We start from the raw sequence: 18,075 nt of genomic DNA on the forward strand, positions 1-18,075 counted from the left end.
ACAAACAGAACTTTCCATCGCAAAGTATATCAATTTAAATTTATGCATTTTTGCATAGTGTCAATACTGATGCAAATTGATCAAACATCGAAGATATTTCCACGTTGAAATGTGTTTAAAATGGACATAAAATACAATATAAAGCAATTACCTCTTTGGATCGTCCTTCATACTGAAGCCATCAATCTTCAGGATATTCCACTCGTCTCTAGGTCCTTTGGAATAACTAAAAGAGATCTGTAAAAAACACAAAAGAGTTCCTTAATTCATTAAAAATTACAAAAACTTTCCTCATCATAAAATTAAACATCAGACATTGGATGACACCATAATATCAAAATCGATATTATTTGTGTGAAGCATATGCATGCGTATATTACATTTCTATACATATTGTGCGAAATAAGATACAATTGTATCTTATTTCGCACAATATGTATAGAATATGTGCGAGTAATACAATAGTAGTGAAAGAAAATACTTTTTGTACCAGCATTTTGCTGGCTACTCGCACATTTCGTAACTCGATCTTGCTCGACCTTGTATTATGTTGGCTAATAATTCACAAATATTCATTTCTTTATTGTAAAAAGTCATGAATTTAAATTTAAGTAACCTTTAATATATAATATGTTTAAAAACAAAAATTTTATTCTAATATGATAAAATTATTTAAGTTTTGCTCTGACTGCTTACTAACAATGACATCTTACATTTGACTTTTACATTTTTTACTACGATACAATTTTACTTTATGCTTTATACTTTATATTTTACCTTATGCCAAAAATGTTTGTATCTTTGACGGATAATGTTGTAATTCACAAGCATAGACATTCCTACTTGATAAGGGCCCAAAGCAAGAGTCGAAACATTGTAGTTTTGTAATAAATCATGCCAGTTTGGTCGATTATAAGTCTATTATTATTATATGTATTTTGTTCAATTACCATTGGTGACAATAAGTTTCTCATTACTATTAAAAATTACAATCAAAATTAGTCAAACCTAAATCTTTCCGAGTTTTGCTATTATTACGTGTACATACACGTTATGCATATATATTTAATATAAACAAAGGAAAATAATACACAAATAATTAATTAAAATATGAGCTCCCTCATAAAAAAAACCTCATGCTTAGAATTACCTGTTCGTGGAAGGTATCCTTGTTCAGGAACTTCATCAGCTCCAAATGCGAGTGGAACTGCTCCACCACAGTGAGTTGCTTTTTCAGGAGGTACTCGATTATATACCCCATTGTCACATCGTCTGGCAATCTGATTCTGTCGCCGACGGTGATAAATTTTCCTCCCCTGAAACAAACACGAATGCCGCAAATTATTGTCACTATTTCCGACTTGCACAGAAACTAATTTATTAACATTAAAATAATTGGTCTCATCCGTTGTATGAACGAGCGCATTTTAAGAGAAACAAAATAATCGAAATTATTATTTTGATACATGATCTTTAATATCAAGTTGATTAATACGATGTGTCTCGAACAAGCATTTAAAAATTTGCGCATCACAATATATAGTACGCACGATTGTATACCACGAATTCTCACATGTCAAAAAATCGTTGAGCCTTTGTATAATAATTTTTACATAACAATTATTATTCCGCAAAATTAATTTAAATATAAAAGTAAAAATCAATTATGTTTGGCTTTGATGTTTAATAATTGCAAAATTGTTGCAAGATTATACTGCTGAATGTGATTATTGAATGTTATCTTTTAAGCCTTGGAACGCGGAAGAAGTAGACACGTGACATGACGAAAGAGACCTCACGTGGTCGCATCCAGTACTGTATATACTGACTGATGACTGCTTCTATCTGGTGATGAAAAAAGAAACTATTTCTTTAAAACCTTTTTTAAAATTAAAATTTAAAAGTTATTTAGATAATAACATTTATTAAAACTTATTGATTTTTTGTCCTAAATTTCCAATTCTGCCGACTTTTTTCCTTATAAAAATCAATTATAAAAAGAAGCATTCACACATATAGTTTAAAACAATTTTAAGGTCTACTATATAAGTTATTTCACATACAAATCTATTTTAATAAATTTTTTAGAAAAGATTTCTGTATATTTTTTTTGTAAAAGTCTTTCTTCTCTACCTTACCCTATGTCCACGACTGCGATATACACAGACATTTACATCTTGTTCTCTGCCATCGACTTAAGGTATGGCCTACAACACACACTCTGTAAATTGAAGACTCGATCGATAAAGTCAACCATAAAATTCATGTGATTGCCGCTTCTGAATGAAATAAGAGAAACGAGTATAAAAAACACGATATCACCAAGAATCAGAATCGTGATCAAAAAGCTGATAGTCAGTGTCATATTAAATAAAAAATTGTTAACTAAGCGCTACATATTTTTTACTTTGCCCGTTGATCTTCATCCTGATATCAAAATTTAAATACCCCCAAGTTTAGTCAACACATTTAACGATAATTTGGTTTTTATATTTGTATTTTATATTTGTACTTAGTATCTAATTATCTAATAAAACCGCAAGTTTAACGAGATTTTAGAAACAATCAGTAATATAATTATGGAACAATACTGTAATGTCAGAATAAGTTAATTAAATTAACAAAATCTACTAAACTTTATTTGATTTTCTTCTAGAATTATATAAATTAAATGCCGAAAAATTAACAGAAAAGATTTTTGTAAAACTAATTCTTTGCTTGATACAATTCAGTTGTTAATATTACATTATACATTTTATTAATCAAAAAAGCACACAGAAAAGATTAAAATTAATTATAATTTATATTTATAAAAATTATTTTAATATGTTCATTAAATAAATCAAATATGAAACATAAATGTATTATTCTAAGTGCCATAATAAAATATTATACTCTAAGAGAAAAACGGTCACAATTTTTCCCTCGAGTATATACAACTCTTAAATATCGTTGAATTAAAATGTTAACACATTAAAAAAAATATCGTTCTTTTATAAATGCAATTCTCATTATAATATAATTTTTCCATCAACATCAAGCTGAGAATAACAGCTAATTATTAACTTTATTAAAAATGCTGTGAGACATATGCGAACGTAATTTACCGATTATGTACCGCTCGAACATCCGTTTATGGGCATCTGCTACTACATGAAATAATTACCGGCCACTACCCGCGTTGCATATGAAGTAATTAACTCATTCCCATGGCGCCACGCACCACCTTATGTGTCCGTGCGCCCGCAGAAGCACGCCGATCCCCCTGTTTTCGCTAACCCCTTTCGCGACGGTCGTTCATCCGCGCGCGGCGAATTACGGGGAAAAAAGGGACGGGGACACGTCACGGAACCTCGGGACGGGGGTCCCCGGCGGGAATAAATTACCCGACGCTATGCACCACCCCGAAAGTCACGCGATGCCGGGGCTAAGGTCCTTAAGTCCTTCGCGTGGCACTCGACACGCATGCACGATTAAGGTCGGCCGGAAACACGGCGGCGGAACGCCGCTGCCCCGACGTGAAAGTCGCTCTCGGGTATGGAAGGGGGAAGGTACACAAGTACGACGAAGATTGTCGCAAAAAAGAATACTGCTCATTAAAAAAAAAAAAAGTATAATTGACTCGGGGCCAGCACCAGGTTGGAATCGTGAAATAAGGCCAATCATGCAGTAGTGTCCCATTATTTCTCTCGTATCCGCGCTACCCTCCGGAGATACGTGATGCAACTGGCACAACTCGGTCCATTCGACATTCCCATAGATAACTCGCCAATAATAATCCTGTGAGATCGAGCGCTGCGTTTGAGAAGCGTTTGACGTTCATTTCTCACCGTCATATTCTTCATTAATCTTAGCATTAATCAAAGCGCTAGAGCATCGGATATGTTTCCGTTCGATCATCGCGCGCCAAGTAACGATCACTTTTCACCTAATAACGCGCTCGTTCCGACGCGATTGTTACTCTTCTTTATAATCTAGCTCATTTACGACTCGTTCGAGACACGGACGAAGAAACGATGAGGAAACCCGAGTGATTTCGGGTGCGCATGACGTAAACGTTTAATTACCGCGCCGGCGACGACGACAACCGACAAACAAGAAGGCCGTGGCTTTAATTCGGCTGCATTCCTGCTCATGTAGATTAGGTCGAGCGGGAGAGGTACACCTGCTGCTCGTAACTGCCGTTGCTGCCGCTGTTGCGCGATCGCTACCGCTTCTCCGCTTCAAACTGGTCGGTCCGCATTAAAGCCCAAGCCCCCTTCGCATTTATTAAGCGCGCCTCTGCTGCTGACAACCACGCGATACACTGCCGTGGCTCCGCAGTAACGAATCCCCTTCTATTAATTCGTTAATTCGCGCCATTAATCGGCACCGATCCGCCGTCGTGTACTGTCGTCGGTGCCGTTAGCAATAACGATGATGATGATGATGATGATGATGACGACGACGACGACGACGATGGTTCGTTCGTAGCCGCAACCGATATAGGGACGACGATCGCGTGTGTGCACGGGGATTTACGCACGATCGATCGCGAAATTATTCTCGCGATCGTCACCTCGTAACGCGAACACGTAGTCTCCATTAAGGAACGCGGAACCAATGGTTCCTGTAACTGCTCGTAACTGCCCTCGCCGATAACCCTCGTTTAGGAGGCGTTTTCTACGACTGTCGTCCGTTCCAACGGACTCTACTACGTCGAACGAAATTGCGCGTCTCTCCCCTGCGAAAGTCCTGCAACAGGTGGTCGCGATCTCTCGTCTCAAAAGCGACGCCGATTCACATGAATCGACGGAAATTTCGACAGGCGAAGAGAGCCGATGCCTGATGGCTACGAGCGCGAGGCGAGGCGAGAGATGCACGATCCACGAAGGACATAAATCGTGCCAATTAGAGGCGACGGGCAGGTAGTCACAACTTCGGTGACCAAACCCCCCCCCCCCCCGATATATACATATATCGGCCAGCAACTTCGCGTGAGAGGAAGGAGAAGAGTGCCAGACACGTGAAAGAACACGAACGGACAAATGTCTCAAAAGGGTGCCGCCGTCCCTGAAGGTACACGAAAATCTTTCGGAATGGGATGCACGTTCGGTATGTTGGGGATAAGAAAAGAAGAAATTCCTAAATACCGGCAGCGACTAAATTAGAAGTAAAGATTTCAATTTGCAATTGTGCAAGGGTGTTTACTCAAATTTTGTGAAGGAATTTTTTGAGAATTTTCTCGGAATTCCAGGGATTTTATTCAAAATTCCAAGTAAAAATAGAACATTTTTTTAATGTGGCTCTTTTTAAAATAAATTATATATATTATTATATTTCTTTTTTAATATTTCTTAATCGTACAAAAATTCACTTAAATTTTGAACATTAAATTCAGAAAAGTAAAACTTAAAAGAGAAATGTGACACAAATATTATATGACAAAATGAAATAAATAAATATAACGATTTATCCGTAAAACATGAATTTAGCTCACCAAAAGTACAGAATTTGAAAGCTGATTAAACGCATAACGCCAATTTAGATGGTGTATTGTCATTAATTTTGTGGTCTATTGTCATTAATTTTTTAAAATAATTTAACTGTGATTAAGATGACCATAGTTTAATTCTAACCACCAACTATAATTCATATAGTCATGGGAGAGGTTTACGAAATTCAACAATTCAAATTGAAGTTAATGAATTTGAAATAATAATGCAGAAATCGAGATCTAATGGATCGCTACCGGAGTTAGTCCAGCTTGAAAACTAGCTCGGTATTTCGGTTCGCCTACCTATTAGAAGCTCTGGCCTGCGCCCTTTGACGATGCGGATCGCCGCATTCCCATTTGTTAGACGACCATCGGATACATAATCCGATATCTTTCGGGGTCGTTGAATGTGCGGAACCAGAAATGCGCTTCTTAGGCTAGGTCGTGTACGGCCTGCATACATTTGCGATGCAACGAGAACCTCTCAACCGACTAAACGAATAGAGGAGGAGGAGGAGGAGGAAGAGAAGGAAAAGGAGAGAGTGCAGGTGCGCTCGACAGGATAAAATAAGGTAACAACGAAATGAAGCACTCGCGATGCGGGACCTACTACGTTGATATAATGCTCTCTGACAGAGTACCATCCAACACTCTTTCGAACAGTTTGACGTTTACTCGGTCGTGTGCATCCTTTAATTAACGAGTTCTCTATTAACAAGATTGATTTCGCATGGGAAGAGAGGAAGCGGTCGCGTTTATCACCTGGAAATCACTCGCGTAAAAAATTGGACGATTTGCATCACCGCTCCGGTAATAAAGTGCATTTATCTCGTAAATGGCGCGATATGGCACCCCTTTATTTTAGAAATAAAATTAATTTATCTGTGCCGAAATCAGACTACAACAGCCACCAATAATTCTATCAATTTTCAAATTAATGTACACTAAAATGCTTTACCTTATGTAAATGTATATTAAATAATTTATCTATTATTATATATATTAAATAGAAGTGTAATTGATTTTTCAGCTTTGTCATTAACAATAAATAAGAAAAAATTCCTGTTACCTTTCAGAATTTTTTAATTTTTATCTGAAACAGATCAGCGAGTTAATGCCTAATGAAGAATTAAATCTTCGATCGTTAAAAACTTGTTTCATAAACCCTGCAAATATTTTAACGGTGAGCTTCCTCTCCCGGCCCGGTTTTGCCGAAATTGCCCTGCACAATATTCTCACGCTTCGCGACGAGATAACTTGCCGAAAGTCTCTGTGGCGACCGTCCAATTAACGACGATCCTGTTTTACGCAAAACGTTCGGAAGTGGCGTGTTTAATTAACGTTTTCCAGTACCCACAGATTCGCGACCGCCCTAGACATGTAGCCGAAAAAGAGAGCGGGAGAGAAAAAAAAGCCCGAAGAGAAGGGAATAGAGAGCGAGCGAGAAACGGAGAGAGCTAGAGGAATCGCACTCATTAGCGAATACCATCGGCGGATTCTCGAATCTGTGCCTGTCGTACCCGCCGTTTCTCTCCGCTACGGTCACCGGGTCCTTTTTAATTGGGAAGATTAGTCCCGAATTCGTGTACACACACCCGCTCCCACCCTGTCGTTCGTCACCCGCCGTCCTTTCGGCACACCGCCGCCACGGACGCATCGGTCTCGTTAAAATACCTGGCGGCAACGAATTCGAATTTTCGGGGTTATAAGGAAAAAGAATCGAGGACGCGCGGTACGCGAGGGGAGAAGCTCGCCTCCTTGGAGACGCGTCCTTGGTACTTTTCGTTGTTGTTTGTTCGATGGCGAAAGACACACGAACACGCGATGTGAACAAGTTCGGAGAAGAATTCTCTTGATTGTCATTTTGCCACAATTTTAAAAATTTCCTTTAGTACACATATCTCTGTCCATCAAATCAAAAATAATGCGCGGCATTAAATTAGCCGTTATATTTATTATAATTAATATATTATCATAAATATGTCTCTATTTTCTCTCATTATTGTATAATTATACATAATCAATCAATTTGTGAAAAAGAATATTGAATTTTTCAAATCAATTTAGTTTAATTCTCTGTCGATCTAAAATATTACTAAACTAAAAATCAAGCTTATACGCGTAAACGATAAATTATCAAAAGTTAATATTTTGTTAATACAGTGCTCCAAATTTATTGTTCACATTTATTCAAATTCATAGAGTAAATAAAAAATTAATACGTTAAAATTAGTATATTACTTTATCACAACGCTAAGTAACACTTCTAAAATAAAAAGAGACAAATACTTAAAAGAAACACGCTATAAAAAACAATAAAAAGTTTGTTGATGATTTATAAAGTTCTTTGATTATCAGAGACACGGAGGACAGACCGTCATTTTTTAATAAATTTGACATTTATATGCCATACTATAATTGACAGATATAACTTGCGTATCAGATATGAATATATTAAAAACAGATATATTATCGAAGTTGACACGTTCATGTTCACACACTTGTTTGTCGCAAATAAAGAATTTATATTTCATATCTTTCTACTACGTTGCATTATTTGTTTCAGCTTGCAAAATAGCTCTCGGTTGATGATTGAAAAAACGCTGCATTGATCGTCAAATACGTACCCGCATATGTACGCATACGTACCATCAATCGAATAGAGTACATTTATAAAGCCTCTTGCTTTTACGTTTTATAGAACACGATATCAAACATGATTGATTTTAATTTTCATAGAATACACCTCCAATATAATATATCGTATATAATAAATACTGAACAGAGATGAAAGGAGTTACTTTATTTCCACATATTTCTTATTTATAAGTTTACTTAAAAAATTAAAAAATTTTTCACTTAGAATTTTGTAGCAAATAAAGCAGATTACAAACTTTAAATATATATAAAATAAGTATCAAAATAAGTCTTTTTAAATATAAATTCTCTAACCAATTTACAATATACTTTTCTTAATAAAATATATAGTTTGTATGGTATATTAGTATAGTTTGTGAGCATAATCAGTGATAAATAAATAAAATGTAAGTTAAATATGGAAAAGATAAAAAATATTAATCATTAAGTTTATTTTAACTTAATGTGACACTAACATAAAAACTTTAAAATAAAAATAGTAATCAATATAAAAAATTCGGTTATTACCTCACTCTTACAAAATCTTATTAAGTAATTTGATTTAGATAAGATTTAGACATATCGCACGCAACTCCATCCATTCGTTTCCAATCTGACGTGAAAGGTAAAGTATAGTCACTGATCGTGAAAACACGTCGTGTATTCGCAATTGAATCGATATCGATCGAGGTGGATGGTGCACGAAGACATCGAGCAATAAAACACGGCGGCAGCGTGAGTTTAACGTGGAATTGAGATGTATACACACGCGTATCTACTAAACGTGTGCACACAAAATTATTTTCGATTTATTCATGTAATTTAATTGCAATTTTTATTTCAACACACAAGCTAAAAAAATTGTACTGCATTTAATAAATTTGACGTTTAAATATCTAATATTAAAAAGATAAAAAATAATAAAGTTCAGCAAAATTTTTTGCAAAGAAAAATTCAACCTTGACTTAAACTACAGCACACATTCTGCGTGCTGTATATAAAACGCATATTATAATGCGATTGAGAAAAAGTATTGACGGGAAGTCTAATACGCTTCGAAGAACAAAAGGGAGAAAACAGAAGGGTCGCTATAGTTTTCGACCTATAGATCACCGCGCGAGCACCAACTGCATATATACATATATATATGTATGTATAGGAATCCCCAAATTGGTTTCACAAGCCGCGGGCTGATAGATGTATACGCGGCGATCGCGCCGATGGTAGAAAGGAATCCAATTAGGCAAGCAATAAGGGAATCGAAGAGATCCTCGGACGCGAGCTTCGTCGAATCTCTGATTCCCCCTCTTCTCTTTCTCTCCGCGTTCTCTCGGTCCGACGACTCTTTTTTTCGTTTCTCACCGACCGCGGAATTATTCCGACACGTTTATTATCGGGACTTTCGGGCCGGGCCGAAACCCGAGGGACGATTTTAATTCGTTAGTCCCGATAAGATTAAATGTGTCTCCAATTTATAACGGAAACACAAATCCCACGACTTTATGGACTTTGTAGCAATTAAATCAGGTAAAGAACTCGCTTAAAAATTTAGATAATAAATAAATAAAATCCCAAATTGCATAATAAATCGTAATAATAAATTAGATTCGTAATTATAATAAATCAGGAAGCAATTAAAATAAATTTTATTAAAAAAGACATCGCAATTCTTGACTTTCCTTAACACTTTCCTTTTTCTTATTTCTCACCGTGTAATTTCGACGACGCGACCGAAAGAAAACGCTATGCATTCCCGGTTCGTAACCTGATTACGGTAAGAAACCCGAAAAAAATCACACAAGAAAACAACTTAAATGCTGCTGTTCGCATTACACACGCGTGAAATCTTTTTTTTTTCTTAACAAGAAATTTATGAGAAATTACGAGAGCCTCTTCGCTTGTATATCTTTCTTAGGATAAAATATAATGTTTTACTCAAGTATATCTATCTTGTCTAAGATAATGTTATTTTTCTTAGAGAAATACATATTCTCTAAATCTCTGATTCTCAATAGATCTTCTTTAATGGTTCTCTGGTATACGCGAAGTACCTTAATCATACGTTTTTTGTAATATTAATAAATGTGTGTATATTCCTAACTCAGTAAATATAAATACATATTAAAAAGATTGCAGGATAAATTCCTGATTAAATTTTTCACAATCAATATCTTGACTGACTGTTCATAATTAGCTTACACAAATTTAATGACGATTACCATTTAGTAAATTTACTTAAAAAAAAAAAAAAAAACAACAACGCAAATCAAGTTTTCAATATTTTGTAATGCAATGTCAATTTAAACACGTGTATCTCATTAAAATTCGTAATTCCAAACCGGATTTACAGCATTTGCAAATTAAGCGGCAAATTGCGACTCCTGTTATTCCCGAATCGGACTCCGCGTGTCATCGCCGAGAGAAATCTCCCAAAGATACCCTATAGCAATCGTTTACGATCAAGTCGGAATCCAACGGATTTAAAGGAGGAAGCTGTCGGCGAGCGAAACTAAGCGCTCACTCGCAGGTGTACACCTTCAGGTTCTTTTTTAAGGGCAATAAAAATGCTGGACGAACAGGTATATACGCGTATATATAAGCACCGAACGAAACGAAAAAGAGAAAATAAGAGAAAAAAGTGCGAAGTGGTGAAGTCAACAAGCAGAGGGGACATGATCTGCAGCGTTTTGAAAACGACCCGCGGATCGACCGACAGCCAGATATCTGAGAATGAGAAATAAAATCAATAAAATAAAAAAAAAAGACATTTTTTACAGCGGCGCAGCTTATCCATATTATTACCTTATTATTTCAGGCATAAATATAGAGATAATTTAAAGATTATGTGAGTCTTTGAAGCATCGAGATTTCAGCTTCCCGTGATTACACCGGTTTCATTACCTGGTGAAGGATGTTGACGTTTCACGTTGCGCTTCGATTTTTACTTCATTTCTCTCTGCGCAATTTTCCTCGCTACGTTAACGTTATAATCGATAGGCACAAAGATCGTAAAGTTAGGAGCACTAGGGAGAAGATAGTTTTTAGTGATTTCTTGCTTTTATTTTCCTATAATTTCTGATAGAAAGATAAAGTACACAAACGAGAAAACGAACAGCAAGAAACACTAAAGCCAGGAAGTACAAATCTATGTATATAGAAAATCTTGAAATTATCGACTTCCTTTTTTTTTATTGTTACCTTAATTTTCATCAAACAATCGATTTATAAGAAAGCGATGCTTTTCTCATTCGTTTGTTTTAGAGAATACGATTATTAATCACAGGCTATTAATATTAAAATTTATAAATGTTAAATGTTAAATATAAAATATATTTTTGTAAAACATATATATACATATAAAATTTAAGTTAATTGAAAAAAAGCAAGCTTTCTCCGTAACTATCTAAGCCTGAGTATTAAAATTTGTTTCTTAAACTATTCTTTGACATCTGTAAATGCAACGATATTCATGGTTCTATATCCTGTAAAATATCCCCCGCTAACTGAATTTGTCGTAGAAGCATCGCGCAGCATTTATCGTCTCCTTGCGCTTTAATCTCTCTTATTTATTGCCCTCTTCCTCCTTCAGCCTCCTCTTTCCGCGTGCGCACTCCGCGCTAACAAGGAAATGATGTAAATATAGGTATACGCATAAGAGCGGGCGTACGCAACGTGCTCCACGCAAGCCTTCCTGCTGGCACTTCCCCGCATCTGCACGTGGGTGGTAATCAACCCGTTCGTCTCACCAGTCCCATTGTAACGAACGGCGGCTTCTTGCGTTCGCCGTTAATTAAGATCCATTTCCGCGAGAGCCACTAGATAACTGACCATTATCCCCCTTCGTTGCTCGATTAATGGCTAACACGACGGCGGAACCGCTGCACGTATTCGGATTTATTACAGATTCGGATTTATTCGGATTTTCTTGGTAGAGATTGAAATCGATATAATTACTGTAAGTTGAAATTTCAATGCCACAAATGCGCAAATAACTTTCATTTTCAATCGTGACAATAAAACATACAAGTTTAAAAAAAAACGACTTTTGATTATTTCAAGTATCGAAAATTATTCCGATCCTACCTCACGTCACGTACTCTACTGTGATGGTTATTTGAAAATTATTAGATGTAATTCAAACAAAAATAAGATAATAAAAAAAGAAATTAGTCGTTGCTTTATTATAGAATTTTATAAAATTTAATTGCTTTTCTGAATCAAGTGTCACTTAAAATTTTTTTGTCATAAAAAATGCTTTAAAAAGCAATTAAATTTTACGTAGTGCTTATCTTCAAAATAAAAAATATACTTGAAATTAATTATCGTTAGAAATAATAAATTATAGTTCTCACTGATTACGTTTTAATCATTAATTTATTATGCATCAATTCTGTAAAAGAATTATAGCAATAGAATCAACAAAATGTATGTAAACGTACGGTAGGTGAACCTAGAAGCAATAAATGAAACGTCCACTATACCTTCAGGTGGATCTTATAACGAACGTGAGAACGCGTTGAAGTCGAAGGACAACCTGCTTGGACGACTACAATAATTTATCGCGCAAGAAACAGTATGTCTGAAAGCACGCCGGTATCTTATCTTCAAAAAATATCTAACATTAGGATCTGCATTCTATAAATAAAGTAATAAAATAAATAGTTAAATAACAAAGGCGAGATTATCGCAAAAATCGTAACGTTACTCCTTCACAGTCCAATTCATGAGATAAAAAGCAACTTCTGCAAGTAAATTAAATACTTTTTTAGCAGAATACCTGATTAATATTTGACTAATTAGACCGTGCGCTGTCAGCTAGATAGTAGAAAAGAAAGAAAGACTAAAAGCGGTTTTCTTTCTTTCTGACTTGTTAACAATGAAATAAAATCCTAAATAGCCGTTGGCTGAAAGAAAAGTACGCGAAAAGGTGCTGAAAGCGTTTTCTTCTCCAGAGCTACTCCGATGAAGAATGTTCACTCGCGCAAAATGAAAAGTGGCAGCGTGATATCTGCTACTTTCTTAAGTGCGAAAAAGCATCTTGAGCAGAATAAATTAAAACGCATGAACGTAATTGTGCCGTTCTTAGAAAGAAAGACAAGTGGGATTACCGGCTGTACTTACTGTCGCGTCAGTATCATCCTGACGGCGTCTGAAATAATGTGAAAGTAACGTGAAACGTAAAATACGTGGCTCAGAAGTTAAAGAAATGGCGCGGAATGACCGGCGAGCTCGAGCGTCGCGAACCAGCGCGGAAAAATGCATGGAAATTTCGCGCGGAATAATTCACGGGCAACCGGTAACGAAATTTTACCTCTTTTCGCAGCAGTCGCGAGCGGCGTCTTTGAAACAAAAAAAAAAAAGGAAGAAATGAGATTATTGTCCCTCTTAATTCCCAGCAGCGGCGGAAAAGTATGAAATTATAACGATAAGCATAAATTGTAGACTGTCATCGACCGGCGCGCGGCGGCGTACAGTCGCGCATAAATCGTGCGAGCAGATAAAGCGTAATGCCGCCGCGGATTACGTCCGGCGAAATAAAATGGTGCCGACGAGAGAATCGTCCGCCGGCTCTGAATGAGAAAGCCGTTCGATGTACTTGCCCGCGTTTCCCTCCCCTGTCCCCGCGCGGCGCGGCGGCAGGCGGGATAATGCTGGGACCGTGTATATCGCAGAATGAACGGAAGAGCGTGACGAAGCTAGAATGGAAAAAAAAAAATGAGAAAAAGGGAGGTACAACTAATTCGCGAGCCCTCCCAGGTGCCGGCTTTTTTGTTAGACCGATTCGCGTTCATCCTCGCGTTTCGTTCTGCAACCGAATCCGTATAAGGAGGCTGAGGACGAGGGCGAGCGCGAGTTGATGAGCAGGACGACGAGCGGGTGAGGAATGAGCAAGAGCGGGGAGGACCGTGAGCTCTGAATAAACCGATCAGATCGCCGATCAAATGAAGAGATTTTATGAGGAGGCCGCGAAATAAGCTTCGGATTTACGGCGATAGGCGCGAAATTCAGTCGTCGCGAAAAACCGGGCTCGTATCGCGTGGCCATCTGTGTGCTTTTATATCGTTAACGGCGACAAACGGTCAACGGGCTCTCGCTCGTTATCGACGATATCGAGGACCGGGGATAAACAATTGGCCACTGTGCGCCATAAACGGCGATTTACGAGTAACGTGAGTGCGCGAACGCTTTCGACCTTCCACGGGCGATCATCCCGATGATCACGCACGAAGCATAAACGTCATACGTTGCTAACTGCGGTGCTCGTCGAGGTGCACTTATTGAGGGCAACGTCGATATAATAACAGACATAACTGTCCATCGTTACGATTCCCATCGTAACGATCGACGATATTTTTCTTTTTTTTTTTTTGTATCATTGCACCTCCACGGTTCAGTGGTTAACACGTGATTTTCTGCGGAGCCGCGTAGCGACTTTTACGAGAGAAAGAAACCTCTGTACGTAATTATCAGCTATAATGTTTGTATCGGGCGTTCGTAACAGATAGCGCCGATCGACCGATCGATCGAAGTAAGCGTGACAAGGCAAAAGCCGCCGGCGTTATTTAATCCTCCGCAGGTAGAAACGGATAGATGAATAGCGGTGTACAAAAAGAGACGAGATAGAATTCGGGTGGGACGGCGATCGTTAATATGCATTTTCACGTTACATTAAATCCTGAAAGAACCACCACGATGTGCAGCGGTAACACGTGTCACACGTGTCACGCGTGACTAATCGCATTCTACAGATTTTTATTATATGATTAAAAAAAAAAAAACACCTGCCGCAAGGAGATTTGAAAAAGATGGATCGTAAAGTTGATTTGATAAAACTGTGATCGGTCATCTCACGCGGCGAGTGTGAAATAATATTATCTCAACATCAAGTAAGACAAATCGAATAGTTAAAGTTACAAATAAATACGTAAATTCTTGATGCTAAAGCAAAATATCAATTCAAATTTTAACGCCGTTAGCGTCATGACTTCGTTCGTTAATACAACGGTGTAAACAGTAAAACGGGGAACAGTTCGCATGCAATGGAAATAAAGGAAATGGAGAAGAAACTCACCCAGCCACCGGCGTCATCTTCAACGCCAATGCTCGACTGATGCAGAATCCGGCGCCGCCCGTGGCGAACCAAAATTTCACCTTTTGCTGAAACAGAAGAAAAAATAACTTAGGTGAGAGAGGTTCAACGGAGAGAGATCGGTTATTTAGAAATCGCGGGAGCCGCCGTCGTAATTATACGATACATCGATCTAAGATCCGAATGATCGATCGTCGTCGGCGCGCTTCGAACGCGCGTTCGACCGCCGTTATTAACCGATTAGGGATGAATGACTCGCTTGATGAGAATTAGGGAGACCGGGGATAGATTATATCTTGACGTATCGTTGGATGTCGCGCTACTTCGGAGGAAAGAAATTATCGACGAAGCTATGATATTTCAGAGAACCAAGTTCCGCCACGAGACACGATTCCCGACTCTCGCTTCGACAAGTTTGTAGAGCTGACCACAAGTTCATCAGCAATCGAACGACCGACATCGTATGACCTTAATGCGATATATTATTCAAGGAAATAAATAATTATAATAAAAATCTAAAGTTAAGATCAAAACATGTAATAATTTATTCAATTCAATTAAGACTAGACGTGAATTCCCCTCCCACAAAAAAATAGAAGCAAGCACAGTGAAATTCTTTTGCGTAATGTTTATTAGTTTAATATAAAGTAAAAAAAAACCATAGATGAAAACTTAATATTTTAATAAAATAGCGATGCCTTTTAATTATTATAAATCGACTTGAACAAAATTTGAGCTTACGTAAAATAGTCTGTAAAAACTTTTTTTTTTAATTCTAAAGTCGCGATTTTTTAATGACAACAAAACAATTTGAATTTCATAAAAAAATCACAGTTTTCCGATTCCCAAATTAATCCTATTGTTTTTCTCTTTATTTTTATAGGTTCCGCGAGAAAACTATACGGATCTGAAGAAAACATTTCTGCGATGCAGGATTCAAAAAAGAAAAAGAGAAAAAAGATGTTTAACTCTTTTAAAAATTTACACCGCCATTTTATTAAAACATTAAGTCTCCACTTCTTTTTTTACTTTATACTGAACTAATAAACAGCACACAAAAGAATTTTACTGTACTTGCTTCCATTCTTTTTGGGAGAAAGAAAAAAACAAAACGTGAAAATTCACGAAAAACAATTACCTAGCCCTCTTAAATAAAAAAAGTCGACTCGGTTGATAAATTTTTATTTAAGAGGGCTAGGTAATTGTTTTTCGTGAATTTTCACGTTTTGTTTTTTTCTTTCTCCCAAAAAGAATCTCAAAAAATCTTATTCTTAATCGTCATCGGCGACAAGAAGAATTATTTCTATCAAAATAAATAACAATATAAAAATAGTCGGCCGTTAAACACATGACGTAAATAATAATTTAAAAAATCATGTATAATCAAGAAAGGTATTGCTGTGCCGATTGGCCTTTTTCTCTGACCTAGAAACTTTGCTCCAGGAAACGTTCTCTCGTACACGATGGACGTACAAGCGTGCACACGTATACACAACACACATACGCGTATACGCGCGCGTGAATGCGAAAATACAACGCTGGGCTGAGGTACGAGCGATTTCTGGCCGATTGCTGTGGCCGCAGGCTATTAAAGCCGGACTCCTAGGCGGCCTAAGCGCAATCCATGCTGACCGATACTATCTCAATACCAGTATAGAACCCGTAGAGTCGTGCGGTGTGCCCTTCCTCGACGAAGGCGTGGTACGCGAGCCAACGGCCGCACACGTGCATACGCAACGCGTCCGCTGATAAAACTGTCGTAAGTTTTTTTTGCTTGTCCTTTCTTGCGAGGATCGCAACAACATCGACGGTTTACGTTAACTCATCGTGAAGGAACAATTTAACGGGAAACGTTATCAAAGTAGATGTAAATCGATCACACGCTAAATTTATTTAATTAAGCGCAAAAACACAAGATTATTGCGAGTAATGACAAGCGCAGATTCCGTCATGCTTCTCGACTCATCAGGAAAGTTACTTACTTTCAAACAAACGTTTGAATGACATTCGACGAGCTTACAAAAAGTCAAAGTGGTTCGAAAAAATCTATCTATTCGAATTTGCTATTCGATTCAATTATTTTACCATACTTAGAATAATCCTTGTATTAAAACGTGAATGTTCTTCTTTTTATAAATCCAAAATATATGTTATACTTTAAACTCAAAAAAAAAATTCTACATTCGCAACCATTTAAGGTAATCTATAGACGATGTTATCTTGATATCAGACATGATACCGGCGTACTCCTTTCCTTTGAACTGGGCGTGGTGGAGCACGGATGGCAGTAGAACGGCCACCACGGACATATCGTGCCGGCGAACATGTACGTATACCTTGCGATATATCCGTAGGTCAGCTGACAAGACGATCGGCGTTACCGTTATCCATGTACGTACCACATACCTACGCCCAGAATAAAAGCGCGCTTATAATGATATAATCGCCCTCTTGCACTTTGGAGGATCTATAATTTCGCTCCGCTGTGCAAGTAATAAGACGGCTAGTAAAGGCCTACCGGGCCGAATGACATGGCAGAAATTGCAGCGATAATATCGCCGCGCCTCGATCGCCACGATTTGCGTATCGCTTATACGATTTGCACATTGCTGCGATTCGCGTTCATCTCGATATCGTTCGAAATCCCTTCCACTTGGATTTCCGATTGGTTAACGTTCTCTGTGGTAAGTCCTGAGATCGCCGACCCCATTTTCATGATGACAGAATTCATCGATCAATCTGTCCAACAGTTCCAATCCTATCTACGGCAAAATTTCTAATCTCGTTAATAATTTGCAATAAATTATAATTAATCTCAAGCAGAAAGACAGCTTAACAAAACGGTTTCTTCGATATTTTTTTGAGTAATCAA

General features: G+C 37.4%; 1 protein-coding gene across 1 annotated transcript in view; it reads right to left on the reverse strand.

Moving 5' to 3' along the window:
• LOC105832301 (fringe glycosyltransferase) overlaps window positions 1-18,075 on the reverse strand; it is an 88,895-nt gene that overhangs the window by 4,067 nt on the left and 66,753 nt on the right. Inside the window, exons 6-8 of the mRNA XM_012673120.3 lie at window positions 15,186-15,271; window positions 1,151-1,316; window positions 152-237 (exon numbers count right to left, since the gene is read on the reverse strand). Of these exons, the coding sequence (XP_012528574.1) occupies window positions 152-237; window positions 1,151-1,316; window positions 15,186-15,271 (338 nt within the window). The remainder of the gene's footprint in view (window positions 1-151; window positions 238-1,150; window positions 1,317-15,185; window positions 15,272-18,075) is intronic.

This window comes from Monomorium pharaonis, chromosome 3 (assembly GCF_013373865.1).
Source record: "Monomorium pharaonis isolate MP-MQ-018 chromosome 3, ASM1337386v2, whole genome shotgun sequence".
NCBI classification, from domain to species: Eukaryota; Metazoa; Arthropoda; class Insecta; order Hymenoptera; family Formicidae; genus Monomorium; species Monomorium pharaonis.